This window comes from Ursus maritimus, unplaced genomic scaffold (assembly GCF_017311325.1).
Source record: "Ursus maritimus isolate PB19 unplaced genomic scaffold, ASM1731132v1 scaffold_2, whole genome shotgun sequence".
NCBI classification, from domain to species: Eukaryota; Metazoa; Chordata; class Mammalia; order Carnivora; family Ursidae; genus Ursus; species Ursus maritimus.
The window spans coordinates 34,961,562-34,985,463 of NW_024424452.1; the positions used below are offsets into that span (position 1 = coordinate 34,961,562).

Genomic DNA, 23,902 nt, shown 5'->3' on the forward strand with positions numbered 1-23,902 from the left:
CTGACCTCCCGGGCTTGAGTGGCCACCAGCAGAGTGGGTTGGACTGTGGTTATTGAGTTTCTAACTCCTGGTGATAGAATGGGGTACCTGATGCCATTGAAAGCTCTCAGGCTCTCTCCCTGCGGTTCCAGGGCTCCGAGAATATCCTGCGACACAAAGAGGCACCTGTTCCAGGCTGGCGCCTGCAGGCTCAAACCCAAAAGGCCCTTGTTTGTCCCTTAGTGTGTCCTCAAGCCCAGCCTAGGGCTCTGATGAGATGCCAGGCAGCCCCTGGGCGGCCTGCACCCCATTTTTCCCTCATGCCTACAGTCTCATATGCAGATGGGGCCATGTAAACAGGGTTTTTTGGCATACCTTGGACAGGACCCTGGGCCTCCTGGGCCCATGCGAGACCCTGGCTTCCTCAGCCCAGGAGAAGAAAATGAGGGCTGATTCTCTGGAGAAACGGGCCCAAATCTGCCTGTGACCCCTCCAACCTGGCTTGTGCAACCCACACAGCAGCACCTGGGCTGGGCTGGGCCGAGGGGGCCGTCGTGGGGACAGCGAGTCCCGAGTTCCACCAGCTTCTACCAGGTGGGGTCTTGGGTCACGGCGCCCCATCTCCTCTCTGCCTGTCCACAGGTGGGTGTCCTAGATGCCATTCCCATCACCAAAATGTCCTGTAGGGGTTTGCTGGAAAACCCAGAAATCTGGAAGGAAACTTTAAACTTGTTTAAACTATAAACTTGTTTCTAATTCCCCAGTTTTTCCCTAATGTCCTTTTTCTGATCCAGGACCCCACGTCGCATTCAGTGGTCCCATCTTCTCAGGCTCCTCCAGGCTGACGGTAACTCAGTCTTATCTTTCGTGACCTTGACACCTCTGAAGAGGGCTGGTCAGGTGTTCTGTAGACTGTCCCTCGATTCCTGCTTGTCTTCTGGCCCCTAGCCGTGATATGGAGGTCATATAGTCAGAAGGGTTCCAGGGAGGCCATCTTGCGTCCTCCTTGGTCCCTGGTATCAGGTGTTCCGCCGTGTTGATATGTCTTCCCCCCTGGGGATGTGAACCTTCTGTCCTCTCCACTGTGAACTTACTGATTTTCAGAAGACACCTCTTTTACAGGACCAAGCACCCCTGGCAAGCAGGAGCCCACAGGCAGAACCCCACACACAGCTCGGGGAGCCACATAAGGGCTCAGGTGCATTGTGAATGGTACCCCCTGCGGGGACTACAAGTGCAATGAATACGTGTTGTGTGAATGAGCGGTCATCCTCAACACGTGTGAGGCCCCTACAATGCGCAGGGAAATTCTAGGTCCTTCACCCAACAGTATTTGTTGGATGTCTCCTACGTGCCCCGCACTAGTTAGGCATGGTGACACCATGGACTTTCCACTTGTGAACCTAAATGATCTCTAATCTGCTGTTGGGACTCCAGACGCTGCCCTGAACCTCCAGCTCAGTCCTTGACCCCCAAAGTGGTCTTTGAAACTCAATTCAGGTGTTTCCAGAAGTGCCCCTGGCCTCTCCCCCACCCACCTCACTTAACTAAGTGGGATGGACTATTCCCATTTTACAGATGGTAAAATGGAGGTTCAGAAACATAAAGTAGCTCCTCCAAGGTTTGAACCTTGTCTGACTCAGGCACCAGCTGCCTCCTGTCTGACCTTGGGTAGGTGCCCTTTGCTTCTGAGGGCCTCGGTTTGCTCATCTGTGTGATGAGCAGGTGGGGCTGGATGACTTCCAAGCCACCTTCTAGTACCAAAGGCCACTTGCCGTGAGAACCTCTGTGCTAAACTTCTGAGTAAGTGGAGGGGGGCCGGGTGTGTCTCTCTTCTAGCATGTTTTTCAGACCCGCCTCCCGTCTCGGGCCAGGGTGGGGGTGCGCATCAGCTTTCCTGGCTCTGCCAGTGATTGTCGTCTCTGTAGGTGGGACAGGACTGGATGAGGGTGGTGGGGAAGGGCTGTATCTTGGTCTCCATCAGTCGGGCTGATGCCCTGTCTGGCTGCCCCCGTGGGTCTTATTAGTGAGACGAAAAGCTGGACTGGCCAGGCCAGTTCCCAGTCCTTTTGGGATCTGTCCCCACTCCCTGCAGGTTCCTGACCTGCCCAGGTTCCTTCATTCCTGGCCAGAATCCAGAACCCTGTGGGGCCTCTCATTTGGGACCCCAAACCCAAAAGGCAAAAGTACTAGGCCTGTGCCCCAGAGGCCTGGATTAGAACCCCAGCTCTCCTTGTTTCCTGGCAGTGGGACTGTGGCCAAGTTAGTGAATCAGTGCCTCAGTTTCCCCATCTGTAAAATTGGAGAACAGTGCAACTTTAGCAGTGGTAGGATTAAAGGGGATTCATCTATATGTGACTTGCTTAGCACTGGTGAGCACAGGGTCAATTCTGTGTGTAATTAGCATCTTCTAGGCAGCTGGACGTAGCATGGAGCTGGTCTAGCCTCCGTGGAAAACAGGACAGAAGGCAGGAAGAAGGCTCAAGGGGGTGGGGGAAGAAGAAACAAGCCCCTATCACTTAGAAATGGCACTTGCCAACTTTCTGGTATCAGCTTTATAGAGATATAACTCACATAGCATACCATTCACTCATTTAAAGTATACAATTAAATGGTTTTAAGTATATTTACAGCATTACCCAACTATCACCACAAACAATTTTAGAACATTTTCATCACCCCCAAAAAGACACCCCATACCCTTCAGGGTTCAGTTGCCAGTCCTGCCCCCAGCCCCAGCACTACTAATCTGCTTCTGCTTCTTTGGATTGGTCTATTCTAGATATTTAATGTAAATGGAATCCTACTATATGTGACCTGTTGTGTCTGGCTGCTTTCACTTGGTGTAATGGTTTTATGGTTCACCCACGTTATAGCAGGTGCCAGTGCTTCATTCCTTTCTTTGCTGAGTGATAGTCCATTGTACAGATACTCCACATTTTGATTATCCATTCATCGGTTGATGAACACTTGCGTTGTTCCCACTTTTTGGCTGTTGTAAATAGTGCTGTTATGAACATTTGTGTTTTGTTCAAGTTTTTGTGTGGGCCTATGTTTTCATTTCTCTTGGGTAGATACTTAGGAGTGGAATTACTGGGTCATGTGTCAACTTTATGTTTAACTTTTTGAGGAACTTCCAGACTGCTTTCCAAAGCAGCTGTACCATTTTACGGTTCCCACCCTCTATGAGTAAGGGTTCTGATTACTGCATAACCTTGTCACCAAATCGTTACAGTCTGTCTTTTTGATTATTGCCATCCTTGTCAGTGAGAAGTGGTATCCCATTGTGGTCTAGGGCACTTGGCAGTCCATGCCTAGGATGTGTTAGGAGCCCTGCAGGATTGTCACATGGGGTTGCTAATGGCATGGACTTGGGGGCCAGCCTGGGTTGGAATTCTGGCTCTAACATTTAATTACTGTGTAACTTTGGGAAAACTACTGAAACTCTCTGGTCTTCGATTTCCACTTCTGTTAAGTGGGGACAATAATAAGATGACCAACTGGGCCAACACCTACCTCATAGGATTGTAATGAAGGTTAAGAAATGAGCGGAGATCCCAGAGTCCTGGGATCGAGCCCCACATCAGGCTCCTCCCCTGGGAGCCTGCTTCTGCCTCTCCCACTCCCCCTGCTTGTGTTCCCTCTCTCGCTGGCTGTCTATCTCTGTCAAATAAATAAATCTTAAAAAAAAAAATGAGCGGAGAGCATGGCATGTGGAAAGTAAATACAAGCTCATACTATTCTGGTGATGGTAGTGGTTGCTGTATGTGTGCTTGTGATTTTCCCAGCACCCCCGTGAGTAGCTGTGAGCCCAGTATTAGATGAAGTGGCCTCTGGAGCAAGATTGCCTGAGCAGAGAGTCCATTTACAAGGTGTATGACGCTGGGCAAGCACCTTGACATCTCTGAGCCTTGGTTTCCTATAAATTCTCTGTAAAGGGGCACACAACCCTCCCCCGGGGCTTAGGGTGTGGATATTGTTGAGGCATTGCCTATGGACATGTCTGATGTCTGGTGAAGCATGTGCAGGAAGTGTCAAATTACTATGATGCCTTGGCAGGCATCCCCCGTAGACAAATGGAGAAACGAGGGGGAGGTGCTTGCCTGAGATGGTCCAAGCAGCAAATGGCCCCACTGGACTTGGAACCCATGCCTGTCTGGCCAGAAGCTCCCACGGAACCCTCCTTCATCCTCTGCCAGGAGCACCAGGTTCCTGGGACTGGCTGTTCCACCCCCATCCTTTGTCCCCTTTCTGGTGCTGGGCTTTGGCTGGAATAATGGGCCAGCCCGGGTAGGGGTCCAGAAGGTGCTTTCCTCACACTGCCCAGCCCGTGAAGGGGCTGGTTTGGGAGCTGGTCCAAGGTCCTGAGGTGGGGCTGGGTCAAGCCAAAGACCTCCACCTAATCCACACTGCACTTTGCCGGTGATGCTCGAGCAGTCATGGGTTAAATATTTGGCTTAAGACTTGATACATCTGGGCGCCTGGGTGGCTCAGTCACTTAAGCATCTCCCTTCGGCTCAGGTCATGATTCTGGAGTCCCAGGATCAAGTCTCGCGTCGGGCTCCCTGCTCAGCTGGGAGTCTGCTGCTCCCTCTGACCTTCCCTCCTCTTGTGCTCTCTCTCTCTTAAATAAATAAGTAAAATCTTAAAAAAAAAAAAAAAAAAAAAAAACCAAAAAAGACTTGTTACAACTGAGTGCAGCAGGCCAGGCTGAGGGTCAGTGGTCTGGTGGAGGGGAGGGGCCTGGAGGTACTCATGTTCCCCAATGTGGTCTGACCAGCCAGGGGGGTGGGGGCTGTGGGCCCAGTCCATGCCCTGGCAGCCCAGCCTTTACCCTTCCTTACTTAGATCCTCCACACACAGTCCCTCCTTCTGAGCCTTCCTTGCCTCTCCACTGAATACCAGCTTTCCACACTGCAGGACTGCTCAGAGCCTTTACCAGCTCATGGACTTCTCAAGGGTCCAGGTTTTCCGAGCTACTTGACTCACAAAGCCTTTATTCTGGGAGGGACTTACAGGACTGGGGTTCCTGGGACCCACTTTAGGAAAGGCTGCCTCCTTGATTGAACTGGCAGAGGGTGCAGCCTGGGTCTTGTTTCTCCCCCCAGCTCCTGCGCATCCAGGCCTGGCACACAGCCGGCTCTTGGGCAGAGCTGAGACATGGATGCACAGACTCACAGGTTCTGTTTGGTGTGCCTGATTCTGCACCCCCCCCGACACCCCCCCCTCTTACGAGCAGTACCTGCAGTGTTGGACCTCAAACTCTGCAGGGGATCAAGGTCCCCTGGAGAAACTGTAATAACAAGAGCAATAATAATACAGCTTCCCGGGCCCCGCTCTGGAGATCTAGAGTCAGAGGGTCTCGGTTCGTGCCTGGGAATCTAAATGTTTCGTGCCACAGTAGGTGGGCCCCAGGCCTTGATCTGAGGAATTCCACTGTGAAGAGGTGGTGGCCCCCCTCTGCCTGAGGGTCCAGAGCCCTTCCCTGGCCCACCCCAATAGACATGCCCAGGATCCACCTTTTTTGTGGCCTCTTCTCATTGAAGCCTTCTGCCCGTGAACCCCAAACTCTTCTTCATTCTTCAGAACCCAGCTACTACCACCTCCTCCAGGAAGCATTCAGTGACCAGTTCCATCCCCACCCAGCCAGCCAGGAGGCTCCTCTGGGCATCCCTGGCCCGCATGCCTGTCTCAATCTTGTGACTATCTTTGTAAATGCTGATTTCCTCCCCATCTAGGGGGTGACCTGTCAGAGGGTGAGGCTTTCTCTCTGTAGGTGCTAGGCCTGGCATATAGTAGGTGCTTAATGAGTGCAGGTAGAATGAAACCTCTGGGTGCTTGGCTGCCTGGGCTCTACTGTGGACAGTATAAAAGCGTTTTCAGTGGAGATTGGGGAATTAGGTGCTAATTTTTTTTTAAAGATTGTATTTATTTACCTGAAACACAGAGACAGAACATGCGAGCACAGAAGGAGAGCATAGAGGGAGGGGCAGAGAGAGAAGCAGACTCCCCACTAAGCAGGGAGCCTGACGCGGGGCTCAATCCCAGGACCCTGAGATCGTGGCCTGAGCCGAAGGCAGACCCTTAACCAACTGAGCCACCCAGGCGCCCCTCAGGTGCTAATCTTGACCATTATTGGCTGGCTGGGTGACACTGGCCAAGTTGCATTCCCTCTCTGGTCTTTGTTTCTTCCTTTGTTGAAAGAAAGCAACAGCAGAAGCAGGGCCAGACACCCATCGGTTTAACCTTGTGAATACACGAAAACCCACTGAATTAAAGGTTTTAAAAGGGTGAATTTTATGGTATGTGAATTATATCTCAATAAAAAATATGGGAAAAAAAGAACATAGTAAAGGTGTTCTGCCAACATGGAAAAATAGAAACTCTCGCCCCGAGCTGCCTTGTTTCTGTGACTTTGGTGATGTTGCCCCAGGCCGGGGGCAGGAGACGGGTGGGCAGCCAGGCTGCCTCTGAGGCTGCTGGCGACACGGCCCGCCCTGCAGGCCCCAGCCCACCCCCTGCTTTCTACCTGCAGCATCTCTAACAAGGAGCTGTCTGAGCTGATCGAGCAGCTGCAGAAGAATGCCGACCAGGTGGAGAAGAACATTGTGGACACAGAGGCCAAGATGCAGAGCGTGAGTGCCCCCCTGTGCTGCCGGCCCTGGTCGGGACCAGGGTCTTGCCCAACCCAAACGTTCTTACTGGGAAAGGGAGGATTCTGCCTCCTGGGGAACACGCGGCCGCATCTAGAGACATTTTAGGCGTCACAACTGGGGTAGTGGGGTGGATGGGTGTCCAGTGGGTGGAGGCCAGGGATGCTGATAAACACCCTCCAGGACGTAGGATGCCCCCCGCCCCGAGTGATCCAGCCCCAAATGTCAGCAATGCTGAGATGGAGAAACCTCATTATTGCTGTTACTATCAGCCCCCACCCTGGGGGCTGTGTTCCTGCAGCTCATGGACCCCATCTGGAGGAGAACCACAGGTCTCAGGAACCAGGCCCTGCTTAGTATGCCAGCTTTGCCACTTACTGTGTGACCTTAGGCAAGTCACCTCACCTCTCTGTGCCTGTGATTCCCTCTGACAGGGTAAAAGCCATCCTCCCCGTCTCCTGGGCTGCTGTAAAGATTCAATGAGATGATGCAGGTGTATCGTAAGGCTCGGTATTATGATCGATATCCTCATTCTTCTTGTACTTCCCCGGCCGTTCCTCAGATGCATGCGATCCTCCTTTTTCAGAGAAGGGAGAGAAAGTAACTAGGCAAATCGTGCCTCTTCTCTGTGCCTCCCTTTCCTCTTCTGCGGCACGGGCTCACGACCGCTCTGAGCCGCAGGTTCTCCTGAGGAATCTGTACCACGCGGGACACCTGTGAGCTGCCAGGCAGATCATCCCTTTGAACCCTCCTCCAGCCCAGTGCGTTTGAGCTTATACCCAGTTTGTAGCTGGAGACACTGAGGTTCAGAGAGAACGAGGTGACTCATCCATGACAGAGCTAGCCCTAGAAGCATCGTAGAGGTGGGGTTGCCAGATTTAGCAAATAAAAATACAGGATATGCAGTTAAACTTGACTTTCAGAACACAGATAATTTTTTTTCCATAGACGTTTATCCCACGTACTGTTTGGGATAGACTTATACTCCAAAGTTATCCACTTTTGATCTGAAATTTGCACTTAACAGGGTGGTCTGTATTTCATCTGCATTCCTACCCAGGAGGTGATCAAGAGGCGGGTCCAGAGGAGTGGGGGACAGAAGGTGGACAGGTCGTGAGCGACCCAGCCGTGGCTGCCCCTCCCTCTGACCACGCTGGTGTCCGCCGGCCTGGGGGCCAGTCCACAGGCAGCCCAGACCGCTGAGGGCCGGGATGGGCTGCGGATGGCACAGCTGGGAGTGAGGGATGGAGGTGTGGGAAAAAGCAGGAAAGGCGAGTGGAGCGGTCTCTGTTCCCTGCCAGGGGCCCTCCCCCGGCTCCTTTCCTGCCCTCACCTGTCCTTCTGCCGGCCTCTACCTGCCTCAGTGCCCCGCCAGCCCTGCAGCTCGGCCCTCACTCAGGCCGCAGCCTTGTTCCAGCTCCTTGCCTGAGTTTTCACTCCCCTCGTCTCATGGTGCCGTGCTCTCTTCTTTCCTAAATGAAAACAGCTTTTTGGGTGTGTCCATTTTTGTCCTAATAAAAGTAATATGGGTTTGTTACAAATCTTCCAGGACTGATAAACAAAGTAAAACAAAGCAAATTGAAATCCTGTATAATTCCACCACCAGATGGATGGATCAGCTATTAGCATTCTGGTGTATCTGTTTGGCCCTTTCCTGTGCGTGCATGCATGCGTGCATGTGTGTGTGTGAGAGAGAGTAGGGTCTCGGGCTTTCATTTTTTTTTTTTTTTTTTTTAAAGATTTTATTTATTTATTCGACAGAGAGAGAGACAGCCAGCGAGAGAGGGAACACAAGCAGGGGGAGTGGGAGAGGAAGAAGCAGGCTCATAGCGGAAGAGCCTGATGTGGGGCTCGATCCCATAACGCTAGGATCACGCCCTGAGCCGAAGGCAGACGCTTAACCGCTGTGCCACCCAGGCGCCCCTCGGGCTTTCATTTTTATTTGCTTGGAGTAATGACTCACAGTACCAAGGATGTACTTGGGGGATAATTTTGAACTGTTTTTTAACTTCAGATGAACAAACCTGAAAATAGAAACCGTGCTTTGAGGACCATGTGGACTAATCTTTTGCTTTCTTTTTTTCCCTTCCATCCTTTCATTTCTCAGAAAACGTCACTATTCATTTTATTACCCAAAAGTTCTCTTGAATGTTTTGTTTTCTTAAATTGAAGCGAGATTCGCATAACATAAGATTAACCACTTGGCCTGTAGGCCGTTCGCATGTTGGGCACCCACCACCTCCTTCTAGTTCCAAGAGCTTTCTATTCCCCCAAAGGGAACCCCGTACCCAACAGCAGTCCCTCCCCACGCCCCCTCTCTGCAGCCCCCGGGAACCCTAATCTGCTCTCTGTGCCTGTGAATTTACTTCGGCATGTTTCATATAAACCGAATCTTACAGTACATGACCTCCTGTGTCTATCCAAAATTTTAAACATGCAGAAAAGTTGAAAGAATTCTACAGAGAACACCCATGTCCCTCCCCCCAGACTCCACCGGCAAGAGCTGCTGGGTTTGCTCTATCCCTCATCCCCCGAGCAGCAGGCGTGTATTAGCTACATCGGTCCCTATGATTTGTTTGGACTCGTAAAAACCTTTTACTTGAGGTATAAATTCTGCAAGGTATACAGAAAGTGTCCACGTTTTAAGGGCCTTTGAATTCATAGGTACCTGCGTAACCCCCCGCTCAGGTCAAGATAGAAAACATTTCCCAGGAAGCTAGCTCGTGACCTTGCCAGTCCTTATCCCCCCGAGGTAAGCGCGGCGCTGAGCGCTCTCTCCGTCGATCCATTTTGCCCGACTGTGAGCTCTTGAACGCGGCGTCTCTCAGCTAGGTGTTCTCTTTCTCATCTCGGCTGGCATGTTTAAAGAGGTCTTGTGTTCCCACACAGCGCTCGCATGAAGGAGGTAATGATTAATTTACTTCCGCCTTTTGCGAAATTAATCTTCGACACTGTAACTGCCCAAGAGAGCTGCAGACCAGCTGGAAATGACGGCGCGATAATGTTCCACCCAAGCCAAGAACCACGATGTTTTGTGTGTTTTTTCGCCCCCTGGTCAGACCCACGCGGAGGTGGGGAGGTGGCGCAGCCCCCCTGGGCCTCACCTCCAAGCCCCTTGGGGCGCTGGGCCCCGCTTGCCCCTCAGCCTCCCTGGAGTTGGCCGGGCACGGGTGGGCCAAACGTCTTTTCTTCTTCCGAGGGGAAGTCTGCTCTTTCCTCTGGACCGGGAAGCACATCACCTCGTTCACTTCTTTTTGCTTTTGTAACAGGTTTATTGAGGTGTATTTCACACATCAGAAGCGGCTCCCACTGCTGGTGCACAATGCACTGATTTTTAGTGACTTTGCCGAGTGGCACAGCCATTTCCATAAATGGGTTTCTGAACATTTTCATCCCCTAGTAAGAACCCTTGTGCTCGTTTACTGTGTCCAGTTCCACCCGAGCCACTGGCCACCACACATCCACTTCCTGTCTCTCGGATTAGGATGTGGTGGGACCCTATGCGTCGTGGCCTCTGGCTTCTCTCACTTCGCGGTTTTCAAGGCTCATCCCTCCCAGTGTGTCAGCGGCTCCAGTCTTCTCACAGCTGAGAAATTCCTGGGGTCACTTGGGCACCTCTTCCTTATTCCCATGGCAGCGATGGGGACGCTGAGACCCAGCGGGGGAGGGCACTGGCTCCTCGAGTTCCCCGTGTTACTTCCACGGTCTGTCTTCAGCCCAGTCACGGGCCTGTCCTCACCTCCCCCACTGGCCTGGGGTCTCCAGGGCCCCACATGGTGTGTGGCTGGGCTTTAGGAATGTTGACCGAGTGAGCTAACAGGCTGTGTTTAGACACCTGCTGTCCTGACTGCCAGTTCATTGTTCTTCCCTAAACAAGCAAGGACCCTGGGCTCATCACCCACACCGACCATGCCTCCCAAATATCCACCCACTCTGTTGACGCTCACCGTTTCTGCAGATGCCACCCCAGATCAGCCACCGTCAGCTCCCACCAGCCCTGTCACAACTGCTGACTGTCCTCGCGGCCGTGCCCTTGCCCTGTAGAGCCCTGAGGCATTGCCTCTAAGGACAGATGGGGCCTTGTTGCCTTGCACCTCTTCCACTTCCTCCCCCAGCCTGCCTTCCTGCCTCAGGGCCTTTGCACAGGCTGTTTCCTCTGCCTAGAACACTCTTTCCTTTCATCCTTAGTGCTTAGCTTGTGTCACCGCCTCCAGAGGGGCTCCCTGACCACCAGATCTAAAGCAGGTCCCTGTTCCACTTCTGGCGTGTTGCCTTGGTAAACACGACTTGTGTGAACTTGTAAGCACCTTTGTGAGGTTTATCTGTTTATCTGACTGGGCTGGCCGGAGTCATGCCTCTTCATTGGAAGCTGTGTCCCCGAGCCCCCACACGTAGGTACTTGGGCTGTTTGTGGAGAGGCAGAGGAGAGGCTCGGTGGGACTGGGAGCCCCTTGCTGGCCCTCTCCCTCCCCTCCCACCCCTGCAGTGCCTGTTGAGTGCCCATCCCCCACCCCCCTTTCTTTCTTGACTCTCACAGGACCTGGCCCGGCTGCAGGAGGGCCAACAGCCTGAGCACCGGGACGTGACCCTGCAGAAGGTGTCGGACTCGGAGAAGCTGCTGTATGTGCTAGAGGCGGACGCAGCCATTGCCAAGCACATGAAGCATCCCCAAGGAGACATGATTGCTGAGGAGTAGGTCCCCTCTGCTCCAGGTTCCTGGGACAGGGCAGGAGGGCTGTAGACCGCTCAGCGTTCCAGAGCCCAACTCACGGTTTATTGAGGGCTAACTAGATGCTACGCACACGCCACACGCTCTGTTATCCTTATGACGACCCATTTTATAGTCAGGGAAACTGAGGCTCAGCACTGACATCCCCTGTTCTGGTCATAGTGTGACCACAGGTCCCTGATCGTCGAGCTGTCTGACCTCCAAGCTCTAGGGCACGCTCTCCCACTCCCTGATTCCCAGCCAGCTTCCTGTGCTCATGGTTCTCCCCTCAGCTCAGATGTGGATAAACTGGCACCCAAAATGCCTCCCACTTCGTTCTGCACTCCCCATCCTGGCAGGGGCAAGGGTCTCGGGGTGCGCCATGTCTCCTTGCACTGTTTCTATCATGGCCCACGCCACCCCTGTGGTTCCTGCTTGATGGTGGGCTCCAGAGGGCAGTGGACCTGCCCTTTTCTTCCAGAACCTTCTACAGCTCTGGGCACACAGTAGGCCCTGGGAAAACATTCATAGGTGAAGGAAGGATGAGGGGGGATGGTAGTGATTGTCTGGAACCGAAGGCCTGGTCACCCTGTCCTTCCAGGCCCCTGAGCAGAAAGCCCCAGGCCAGTGTCTGGGGTGGGAGGCCCCTCCTGGGGGAGGGGCGTGGGCAGTGGGCCTGCCAACTGGCGCCGCTAATCAGGACGGGCACTCTCCCTGCTCAGCATCCGTCAGCTGAAGGAGCGCGTGACCAGCCTCCGTGGGAAACACAAGCAGATCTACAACCTGGTGGTGAAGGAGGTAGACCCGCAGGTCAACTGGGCAGCGCTGGTGGATGAAAAGCTGGTACGGCCCCGGCTTCCGCCGTGTGCAGGGAGGACCCCGCCATTGCATGGGTACCACAGTCCTGCCTCGTGGAGGGAGGGTCATGTTCCTGATGCTTCCCGATGGCTGCGTCAGTGAGGCCAGCAAGGCTCAGAGAGGTGTAGCACCTAGCCCAGTGTCACCCAGCAGATGTGGTGGAGACTGGGACCCTCCTGGGATTGCTCTCCAGCCCTGGTTGGTGGGGTCCCGGCAAGCTAGGAGGAGCGGCCAGGTGTCCTTCCTGTGCCCTCACCAGCCTGTCTCCCCCATGGAGAAGGGCAGCTGCTGGAGCCAGCTGTCCTCTCTTAGTGGTGTGACCTGGGCAAGCGACTCCCCTGACCTGGCCTCTGTTTCCCCATCTGTGAAATGGAAATGACAACTGTGGGGGCCTCTGAGGTTACAGTGGGATTCAGTGAGATGACACGTGTAGGTGCGGTGGTAAAGGTGACTGTCACGCCCCATGTCTCTCCCCGCGACCCTTGGCTCCCTCCTTGGTTCTTGGGGTGGGTGGGCTGCGAGTCCCAGGCCCTCGCCCGCTCTCTGTGGGTCATCTCTCTGCCCGCCCTCCCTCCCAGGACAAACTGAGCAGCCAGAGCTTCGGGACGGACCTGCCGCTGGTGGACCACCAGGTGGAGCAGCACAATATCTTCCACAAGGAGGTCAAGGCCATTGGGCCCCACCTGGCCAAGGATGGGGGCAAGGTGTGCATGGTGGTGGAGCACAGCGAACTCCAGGCCAAGTACCAGAAACTGCTGGTGAGAAGCACCCCTCCCCCCCCTACCGGGGAAGGGGACGGGAGGGGATGGGGAGCCAGGGATGTGGGCACAGAAAGTGTGTGCAGTGAACATTTCAAATGGAATGAAAGGGGTTGAGGGGGAAGGAGATCGTACCCCGAGCCCCCCTTGAGAGGCGTCCCAGTGTGCTCTGTGCTTGTGGAAAACCCTAATAGGTCCCCTGGATACAGCCCGTCCTACAGTCTGCTTCTTACTTCTTCGCTAAGCACCTTCTGTGTGCCAGGTACGATGCCATGTGCTTTATAAGCAAGTTTTCTTTCCCTTTTCAAAACCTTTAAGGAATGAGTTCCTTTTAAAAGGGCGTCGTACTGCCTAAATGCTTCCTTGCTGCAGCTGGTTCAGACGCCTCAGATGAGAGGACGCACAGGCTTGGAGCCAGATGCCTCCATCCCTCGGTGGTGGGGAGACCCTGAGCGAGCTCCTTAGCCCCTGCGACCCTCAGTTTCCTGATCTGTACAGGGGAGCTGCTTTGAGTCCTTGTCTCCTAGGATCGCTGACGCGGGAGAAGTGCCCGGCAGAGTCCGGGCACGCCGCGGGCCCCGCCTATCTGTTAGCTACTGTTTCTGTTCGTAGAGCAAAGGCGAGTGTCCCTGCTCCCTTCCGCTCCTCCCTGCCCGGCACCCGGTGCCTCTCACATGTACCATGCTCCTAGCCTCTGTACGGGGATCATGATAAAGACAAAAATGGAAGTTGTAGCTGCTCACATTGATTGAGCACCAACTGTTTGACGGTCTTTTTTTAAAAATTTTTTCTAAGATTTAATTTATTTATTTGACACAGAGAGAGAGAGAGCACAGGCAGGGGAAGTAGCAGGGGGAGAAGGAGAGGCAGGCTCTCCGCGGAGCAGGGAGCCCGATGCGGGGCTTGATCCCGGGACCCCGGCATCACGACCTGAGCTGAAGGCAGACGCTTCATTGACTGAGCCCCCCAGGCGCCCCGTTTGATAGTCTTGGTATCCTATGAGTTCAGTGCTGTTGTCATCCCCGTTTTGCTCATGAGGAAACTCAGGGCTCCACAAGAAAGTCCGTCCCATGCGGGTTTTGTCTGTTGGGCTCACTGCTCTGTGCCCAGAGCCTGGAGTGGAGCCCAGCACTTAGTTCCTGCGCCATGGACGGTTGCTGAATGAATGAATGCACTTTGGAGGGTCAGGTGGCTTGTCCAAGGGGGTCCAGCCAGGAAGTGTGGAGCTGGGCTGGTCCGCACACGGGCTAGAGCTGGGCCCGAGGGGAGGGATGGAGGGAGGCTTTAGCCCTGTCCTTGCGCCCCTGCCCCCCGCCCCCCCAGGCGGCATCGCAGGTGCGGCAGCAGCACCTGAGCACACTGCAGGATTACATGCAGCGCTGCACCAACGAGCTGTACTGGCTGGACCAGCAGGCCAAGGGCCGCATGCAGTACGACTGGAGTGATCGCAACCTCGACTACCCCAGCCGCCGGCGCCAGTACGAGGTGGGCCTGGGGCAGCGGGGCCAGTGGGGCCGGCAGGGAGCACAGGGCTGCCAGCTGGGCGCTGAGCCCCCTCCACTGCCTCCTCTGCAGAATTTCATCAACCGGAACCTGGAAGCCAAAGAGGAGAGAATTAACAAGCTGCACAGCGAGGGTGACCAGCTGCTAGCCGCCGAGCACCCTGGGAGGAACTCCATTGAGGTGGGTGTGCCTGGGGGCGGGTGCCTCCACCAGGGTGGCTTCAGGGTGGCCTCTGCTGTGGGCCGCTGAGACTCAGGCAGCCCCCAAGGTGGGGGTCCTGCGTCCTGTGTCTGTCTGTCTGTGTCTCCATTTTGCTGTCTTTCTCTCCTCTCTGACGCTATCTCCTCTTATCTCATCCTTTGCCATGTCCTGCCCTCGGCCCCTGGACTTCTGAAGCCCATACGGTACCTGTAATAGTTTCCTAGAGCTGCTGTAACCAATGGCCACAAACTTGGTGGCTTTAAACAGCACAAACTTACTCTCTCACAGTCCGAAGGCCAGAAGTTTGAAATCCAGGCTTGTTGGCAGGCTTGTTCCCTCTGAAAGTTCTAGGACAGAATCCTTCCTTGCCTCTCTCCTTGCGTCTAGTGGTTGCCAGCAGTCCGTGGTTTTCCTTGGCCTGGGGCTGCGTCGCTCGTATCTCTGCCTCCATCTTCACATAATCTTCTCCCCTGTGTGTCTCTCTGTATGTCATCTCCTTTTCTTATAGGGACATCAGTCATTGGACCTTAGGGCCCACTCTAAATCTAGGATGATTTCATCTTGACATCCTTAATTATATCTGCAAAGATCCTATTACCAAATAAAGTCACATTCTGATTTCTGGGTGGGCATGAATTTGGGGAGGGGAGGGATACCATTCAACCCTCTATAGTGCCTTTGTGTGGATTTTTAAAAGCACCACTTTGGGGAGAGACAGCCCCTGCTTGTCCCTTGTGCAGTGCACAGCCCAAGTACCCGTACATAGTAATCCTGCTTTGCTCCTCAACATGTTCCTTTTCTCCTCCCATGCCCAGAAAGAAGGTGGCTGCCTCTGTGGGAGCCACATTCAGAGAGATGCCAGGTCCTCCTTCTCCCACCATTCTCTGGTCCAGAATCCTGTCATTCCTCCCTGGGCATCCCAGACACCTGCCAAGCAGTGACCTGCTTGTGCATGCAGATTGGAAGGAGTACCTGAACCTGCTCATCTGTGAGGAGAGTCACCTGAAGTACATGGAAGACTACCACCAGGTACGCATCAGCCCCAGTGCATCACTGGTGGAAGCACTCAGGGCTTCCTCCAGGAGCCTCACAGGGCTGCCTTCCCAGCCTCCCAGTGCCCATGCTTTTGATGGCCTACATGGGGGTGCCCCCGAGCTTGCCAGGCCCTTGTCTGTCTTCCCTGGAGGCCAGGGCTGGAGAACCTGATTTCATGGGTCAGTGTGGGGCCCAGGAAGGAGTGTGGGGTTTTCATTTTGGTAAAACATATAGAATAGGAAATTGGCCATTTTTAGCCATTTTTAAGTGCATGATGCAGTGTCATTCATTACATTCATGGTGTTGTGCAGCCTTCACCTTGGGGAAGTTTTCTGAACTTCTCTATCACCCCAAACAAGAACTCTGCACCCAAGAAACAGTCACTCCCTTCCCTCTCCCTCCCTCCCCCAGCCCCTGGTAACCTCTAACCTATCTTTCTGTCTCTGTAAATTTTCCTACTCTACATTTGTGAAGGTGCACTCACAGGTTAACGTGGCCTTTGGTGTCTGGCTTCTTCTCTTGATCCTGACGTTTTTGAGGTTCATCGATGTCAGGGCATGAATCAGAACTCCCTTCCCTTTTATGGCCGAATCCTAGTCCATTGTATGGACAGAGCACACTGTGTTTACCCATTCTTTGCTGGTGGACACCAGCTGGTTTCCACAGGAATGTGTATTTTTAACAAGGGCTGGTCACCTGATTCTTAGGACTGGGGACTCTGGAACTCAGGTGACACCCACGTAACTTCTGGTTCAGTGTCTGGACCCCACTGGGCTATGAGGTCCACAGGGACCAGAGTCCTGTTCACTGTTACAGCCCAGGGGACAGCTGAGTGATTTCAGAGTATGATGGACTAAAGAAGGGGCAAGAGAACTTTCTAGAACAAAGTGGGGAGGCTTGTGTTCCGTGTATCAAGACTTTGAAAAGTGTAGCGTGAAGTCAGGGTGCCCCTAGCTCAAAAAGAGGAATAGAAAAGAACCTAAAGCTTTAACAGTACATATGAACACTTACCGTGTCCTAAAGGTGGCGTCGTGTGGACTGGTGGGAAGGCACCCAGCCCAAGAGGCCCCCAGAAGCCAGCTGGGGAGGGTAGATTCAGGGCAAGTGGAGGTGCCCAGCCCGGCCTGGGGGTGGGCTTGAGGCCCCAGCCAGGATTAGCCCTAGGTGTCCTGGTGGGGTCCTGTCGTAGCAGGGCCATCTGGTCTCCCCTAGTTCCACAGAGACGTGCGGGATGCTCAGGAGCTGTTGCGCAAGGTGGACTCGGACCTGGACCACAAGTACAGTCCTGACTTCAAGGACCAGTACCAGCTTGAGCTGCTGCTGCGGGAGCTGGACGTGAGTGATGGGCCAGGCAAGGGCCTCTCTGTGCCCCTCCCTGCAGCTCCCTCCTGGGGAGGGCGGTGGCCTCACCTGGCCCTCCCCCTACTACCTTCAGGACCAGGAGAAGGCTCTGGACAAGTATGAGCATGTGGTGCGGGGCTTGCAGAAGCGAGGGCAGCAGGTTGTGCCCCTCAAGTACCGCCGGGAGACGCCGCTCAAGCCCATCCCTGTGGAGGCACTCTGTGACTTTGAGGGTGACCAGGTGAGCGGCTGCCCAGGTGCCCCAGATCTGCCCCTTTCAGATCACTGAAGAGTCTCAGGAGTGACAAGGCTGGATGCAGGGCCTCACACAATGTTTTTAGGGAACCTCTGTCCATCTCTGCAGTTGGGGTCACTCTCCCAGTGACCCCCCTCCGCCCGTGTCCTACCAGCCACCCTGACCTTCTGTTCTGCCAGCTGAGTCCTGTGTCCTGATGAAACCAGTCCCGGTGGCTCCAGATGCTATTCTCATTGGCCAGGCCTGAGTCACATGCCCACCCTGAGCAGTCAGGGACTGGTTGGGGGGGAGCAGTCCCCCAAAGGGAAATCCAGGTGGGTGTTGAGACATCAGATCCAACAAGTCCCCTTGCAGCTGGACCCTTCCTACTCTCTATAGTGAAATGTCTTGGGGAGGGTCAGAGAGACGGGCTAAGGCTTGGGGGCGTAGGGGAAGATGGCAACTGGGGTCCTGGTCACTGGCCAGGGCAGGTCCCTCCATGCCTTCTGACCAGCCTGCCCCTGCCAGGGTCTGATCTCACGGGGCTACAGCTACACCCTGCAGAGCAACAATGGGGAGAGCTGGGACCTCACGGACAGCGCAGGGAACAAGCTGACTGCCCCCGCCATCTGCTTCGTGATCCCCCCAACTGATCCTGAGGCCCTGGCTCTGGCGGACAGGTACTGGATGAAGGATGGAGCCAGCAAGGACTGGCCCCACCCACTGGGCCCCTCAGGTCCCATTCACAGCCCTGGGCATCCTGACCCAGCCTCAGGAGGCAAATGACATCCCACACCTGCACCCCCTTGGGGGCTAAAGTGGGACAGGAGCAGACCTCTTTGGCCAGGTTGACTTGCCAAATGTGCCAGACTGTAGGCACAGTCAGTAGTTTCTCTGCAAGTGCCTCTGGGTCTTTGCATATGCTGTTCCCTCTACCTGGACACCTTCCTCTGGGCCTTTGCATATGCTGTTCCCTCTGGACACCTACTCAAGGCCCGGTTGGCTCAGGCCTCTTGAATTAAGATAGCTCCATGGTCACCTCTTCTGTGACGCCTCCTCTGACCACACACCCTTCACTGTGGCTCGAGCACCTTCTCCCACTGCAAATACTGCCCTTTATTAGAAAACTGTGTCAGTCTCATGGAGGGGAGGTGCTCCTTGAGATTTACTGTCTGCAGGACCTTGTTCACTACCTGGTACAAAGTAAGTACCCAGCAGCTCCTTTGTTCAATGAGTGATTCCAGGAATGCCTTCATATATTCATTCAGCAAGTATTTATTGAGCACCTACTGTGTACTGCTACCTCAGAAGTAACATCTTGGTGGGGAAGACAAAGGAACAAACGAGACAATTTTAGGTAGTAAAATTTGGAATGGAGAGGAGAGGAGGAAGGATCTACCCGAACCCAGGAGTAAAGAAAGAACAGCATTATAGCAAACTTACCACGTGTGCCAGGTTTTAACTTTTCAAAGCATTTTGATGAGCCTTGTGGCTCCTCTGAGCCATTTGCCGAGCCAGTGTGGGGCCCGTGTGTGTAGGGTGGAGGGGGCGGTGGGCTGCCCCAGGCCCCCAGCCCATTTGTGCACTCCCAGCTTGGCCGGCCAGTACCGGAGTGTGCGGCAGAAGGCAGCCAGGAGCAGAGGCGCGCTCCAGCAGCGGCATGAGGTGCTGAAGGCAGAGACTCCTGGAGGTGGGTGCTGGGGCCACTGTCCTGGGCTCTGGGTGGACAGGGAGGAGGGGACGGCAGGAGACAGGCAGGGCAGGGGTGGGGGAGGCTGGGCCAGCCCCAAAAGTCCCAGCTGGCCTCCTAGGCCCTCTCCCTGTGGTCCCCGCTCCAGCTCCCCACTGCCACCTGACTCTGTGATTTCCTTCTGGCAGATGCCTCCGACCTTCAGGGGCGACATCTGCTGGCTGGCTTGGACAAGGTGGCCAGAGATCTGGACCGGCAGGAGAAGGCTATCACGGGAATCCTACGGCCGCCGCTGGAGCAGGGCCGGGCTGTGCAGGACAGCGCTGAACGGGCCAAGGACCTTAAGGTACCACCAGGCTGGTCTCATCCTCCTGGGGCCCTTGGTGCTTGACAAGGACCACCTGCCCCATGTAACCAGAAGTCCTGAGTGATGGCAGTGAGGGGGGCTGTTCTAGGCTGTGACCAAGGAGGTGCCTGAGCCCTGGTGCCCCCGACACAGCCCCAGGAGAAAGGGCAAGTGAGGCTCACGCTGCCTCCACATGGCTTGTCGCCTGCGGGCTTGTGCAGTACGGATGACACCAGTAACTGGCCAAGTGGAGGCTACAGCGCATGGCGGCCGCTGCTTGCTGGCTGCTGGACTGCAGACCCGCTCTTCAAGCCCAGCCTCCATGTGTTCAGAAACATTCAGAGGAGGACAGGCACAGGGGTGGGTTGTGGCCAGGCCCCATCGCATCCCTTCCTAAGCTGCTTGGAGTAAATGGGGAGAGGAAAAGTACCCACCTCATGGGGTGGCCCCCAAAGACGGATGAAATCATCCACATGATGTGCACGGAAAATTGCTTGATAATTACCTGTTAATTTCCATCACTCTTGTGAGTCACAGCCCACCGTACCAGAATTCCAGGGGGCGCTCACTATGGGGTGGCTTCCCAGGGAGGGCCCAGGCTTCCCCAGCAGCTTCCTCTGTTCTGTGAAGCCCCTGGAGGGGAGGAGGCTGCCGGACTGTGGCCAACTCCAGGGGCTTTGGTCCCCACAGAACATCACCAACGAGCTGCTGCGGATCGAGCCCGAGAAGGTGCGCAGCACGGCTGAGTGCAAGGAATTCGTGCAGGCCCTCCCAGGCAGCGGCACCACACCTTTGCTGAAGACCCGGGTGGAGGACACCAACCGCAAATATGAGCGCCTGGTGCAGCTTTTGGACTTGGCCCAGGAGAAGTGGGTGGCAGGCGGGCAGTGGGGAGGTCGGGTGGGATCATGGGGCCAGGCGGGCACCCTTAATTCCTGACCCGTTGTCCTCAGAGTGGACGTGGCCAACCGCCTGGAGAAGAGCCTGCAGCAGGGCTGGGAGGCGCTGGCCACCTACGAGAAGCAGCTGACCCAGGAGGACACAGTACCTGAGAGTGGCCGTGCCCTAGACAGCAAGAGGCAGGAGCTGGTGGTAAGTCTGGGGACCCAAGGCCTCAAGAGCCTTTCTCCCCATGTGCTCCCTACCCACTGCCTCTGAATAGATGGGGATTGAGGCCCCGAGTACCAGGGCAGCGAGTCTCCAGGCTCTGAAAGGCCGCAGTGTGCCCAATCGGAAGCTGCAAATGGAGGGCCGCGCACGAATCCCAGCTGCTCGGGGGTGGGGGGTGGGGGGCTTGTGGAAATCAGGTGCCTGATTTTAAAGTGAAGTAGCCACATTAACCCCCCAGACTTCCACTGTCTCCGGACGAGCAGATCTGGCCCCCTGGGCTGGCACGCTCGTGGAGCAGGTCAGCGGCGGCTGCCTCCAGCCCCAGCATCTGCTTTCTCTGTTGCGTGGCCCCTGGGCTGCTTCGTGTGTCTGCCTGCCTGACTGCTGTGGGCATTCAAGTGTGTGAGCCCTCGGGAGGCCCCTTACTCACACACCGGTCCTCACGTGGAGATCCTCACCTCAGAGCTGAGGCCCTGCGGCTGGAGAGCATCCGGTCATTCTGGTCCTGGGCGCGATGTCACCAGGCACACGCCACCGACTGCAGGGTTTTAGATGTCAGGTTTTCCGGGTTGTGTTCATTGTGACGAAACAGAACAATGCAGAAACGACCACCAGGTTTAAGGAGAAATGCAGAGGCAAAGCCGTAGTCCCTTCCCACGCAGGAGGCTCTGGCAGCTGGCGCAGCGCTGCCTTCATCCCTGGGAGCTCTGGCCACAGCGCCACTGTCTGCCTCTCCGCCCCTGCAGGCCCTGGCCTCCGAGCTGCAGGCCCAAAAGTCCCTCCTCGGTGAGGTGGAGCAGAACCTGGAGGCGGCCAAGCAGTGCTCCAGCTCCCTGGCCAGCCGCTTCCAGGAGCACTGCCCCGACCTGGAGCGCCAGGAGGCCGAGGTGCACAAGCTGCGCCAGCGTTCCGACAACCTCCGCCAGCAGGTTGAGCTCAGGTGAGGAGCCGTGGGCGGGCAGCAGCCGCCACTTCGCTGGTCTGCGCTCAGGCCGCCAAAGGCTGCTTGTTTTCTAAAGTCTCTTGTTTAAAAAAGCAATAAGACATCTACAAACTGAAAAACTCAAGGTGATTATAATGACCAGCCCATCCCCCAAGGCAAGCATGGCTACCCGTTCGTGTCCCCTTCCAAAAATATTGAGGATCCGGGGCAGGTATGTAACAGGGACCGTGTCTTGCTTTTTCCTGCCCTACGCTTTGTCGGGTCAGGCGCCAGTAGGTATGACCTCCTCCTCTACTCTTTTCCGGAGGAGCTCATACAGATCCTGCTTCCTTAAATGCTTATAGAATTCACCAGGGAGGAGCCACGCACGCCTGCAAGTCATTTGTTTTTGGTGTGTGAGATTTTAACAACAAATTCAACCTCTTCACAGGTACCAGGCTATTCTGGGTTATCTGATTCCTGGAGCAGGTCCAGGAGCTTGTGTCTTTCAAGGAATTTGTCCATCTCCTCCAGTGGGTGAATTGACTGATGCAAAATTGTTCCTAATACCCTCTTGTTCTTTCACTGTTTCCAGGACCTGAGGGGATGTCCCCTCCCTCGTTCCTGATGTTCTGCCTTTTCTCATTTTATTTACATATTCTTTTTCCTTCCTGACCATTGTGAGGTTCATCAATTCACCGACCATTTCAAGGAACTGGCTTTGGTTTCAGTCCTCTTCTCTCCTGTTTTGTCTCCTCTTTCACTGGCATCTGTTCTTTACCATTTCCTGCTGCTATTAGTTCTTTCCCCATCGTTGACAGCTTCCTCCTTTTCCAATAAAGGCACTGAAAACGGCAAATTTCCCTCTAAGCGCCGCTTTTGCTGTGTCCCACAAATGTGAATGTTTTTATTTTCAGTGAGTTCAGGTTTCCTAGCATCTCCTGTGATTTCTCCTTGGACTTGGGGGTTACTGAGGTCCTATAATAACTGCGGGCGTCCCTGCCGGTCAGTACACGTGGACCTACCTGTCCTTGACAGAGGCTGCAGTGTATTCCAACTTAACATTCCATAATTTCATTAACCACCCTCTTTTTGGGGACTGGTTAGGTTATCTTGTTAGATTATATTTGATCCTGCTTTTAAACAATGAGTGGAGAGGACTTCTTTGAAAAGGTATAGGAGGCATCTGCTGACTGTGGCAGAGGCCTGATGGGCTTTGTCTCCCTAGGGCCCAGAGCCTGCAGATCGCCAGGGCCGCATATGACGACTACCGCAGTGGCTACGACCACGTGCTCCAGTTCTTGTCCCAAATCCCCAGCTACGAGCCGCAGGAGACAGACAGCCTCAGCCAGATGGAAACCAAGCTGAAGAATCAGAAGGTAGGGTGGCTGCCTCCGTGTTCACAGGCCTACAGTGGCATGGGGGGGCGTGGAAGGGAGCCAGGCAGTGGCTGCCACCTGCCCCGGTGGGAGGGAGGGCAAAGGCCTGGCAGAGCTGTGTCCTCAAGGGACCCCAGCCCTGCCTAGCCCCGGCACCTAACTCTGAGGATGAGAGTGGGCTCGCTCCCTCCTTGGTGCCCAGCCCGGGGCCTGGCCCAGCATGGACTACCAGAGCAGGCTGGCTGAATGAGCAAATGGTTGCAGCCACACAGGGGAGCGCTCGTGGTGAAAGGTCCCGTGTCCAGAGTTCAGAGGCCCGGTTCCTTGGAAAGCAGCAGTGTCTTGGAGTGAGGGACAAGAGACACAGGACCCCAACAGCCTAGATGTAAAGCCACGTTCTATCCCTACTAGCCGTGTCCCCATGGGCAGCAAGTCACTGAACCTCCCTCTGCCTCGGAGTCCTGAACGGGAGACAATGACGGTGCTTCCCTCACAGGGCGCTGGAAGATTAAATGAGATAATCTAAGTAAGATAGGAGACCAATGCCTGACATTTTGAAGCACTCAGTAAACACTGGTTTCTGGGCAAAGACATTATCCTCCCAGCCCTTCTTCACAGGGCCGGAGAGCTGCCTTCCGGGACAAACAGTTACACAAGGAAGCCATTCATTACATTACACTTTGTGCTACAGAAGAATAATTTCAGATTCTAAGGAATCCAGCTGCTCTATCAAGTTTTTTTTTTTAATTTGATTTTTAAAGTCTCTGTTGTTTTACAGAACCTGCTAGATGAGATAGCAAGAAGGGAACAGGAAGTCCACGAAGTCTGCACCCACTCCCAGCAGTACCAGCAAGCTGTCAAGGTGAGCCGTGAAGCTCCTGCCCCAAGAGAGACTCGGCAGGGCCTTTTCCCGCCCGGTGAGCCGGACAGAGGAACACCGGGCCAGGCACGGCAGGCATCCTGTGAGCCGGCACAACCCTGGGGAAAACAGTATGATACCAGACACTGACTACCAGAAAAGGGATTTCTACTGCTCAGAGCAGTACACAGGGAGAATTTATCCTCAAGAGAAAAATTACCAAAGAAGAACAATGGAGGATAAACAAAATCGCTGTAACACCATTATTTACAAAAGCCAAACAGAGAGACTAGAAATCACCTAAATGGCGGATAGCAGAGAAACG

At 54.7% G+C, this 23,902-nt stretch overlaps 1 protein-coding gene across 1 annotated transcript in view; it reads left to right on the plus strand.

Moving 5' to 3' along the window:
- Positions 1–23,902, plus strand: part of PPL (periplakin) — a 43,004-nt gene that overhangs the window by 13,762 nt on the left and 5,340 nt on the right. The window contains exons 2-18 of the mRNA XM_040634443.1: positions 6,413–6,614; positions 11,170–11,324; positions 12,063–12,183; positions 12,777–12,956; positions 14,280–14,441; positions 14,532–14,647; positions 15,599–15,689; positions 16,908–17,030; positions 17,131–17,277; positions 17,800–17,951; positions 18,864–18,961; positions 19,150–19,307; positions 19,998–20,176; positions 20,261–20,399; positions 21,164–21,357; positions 22,568–22,718; positions 23,497–23,580. Of these exons, the coding sequence (XP_040490377.1) occupies positions 6,413–6,614; positions 11,170–11,324; positions 12,063–12,183; positions 12,777–12,956; positions 14,280–14,441; positions 14,532–14,647; positions 15,599–15,689; positions 16,908–17,030; positions 17,131–17,277; positions 17,800–17,951; positions 18,864–18,961; positions 19,150–19,307; positions 19,998–20,176; positions 20,261–20,399; positions 21,164–21,357; positions 22,568–22,718; positions 23,497–23,580 (2,452 nt within the window). The remainder of the gene's footprint in view (positions 1–6,412; positions 6,615–11,169; positions 11,325–12,062; positions 12,184–12,776; positions 12,957–14,279; positions 14,442–14,531; positions 14,648–15,598; positions 15,690–16,907; positions 17,031–17,130; positions 17,278–17,799; positions 17,952–18,863; positions 18,962–19,149; positions 19,308–19,997; positions 20,177–20,260; positions 20,400–21,163; positions 21,358–22,567; positions 22,719–23,496; positions 23,581–23,902) is intronic.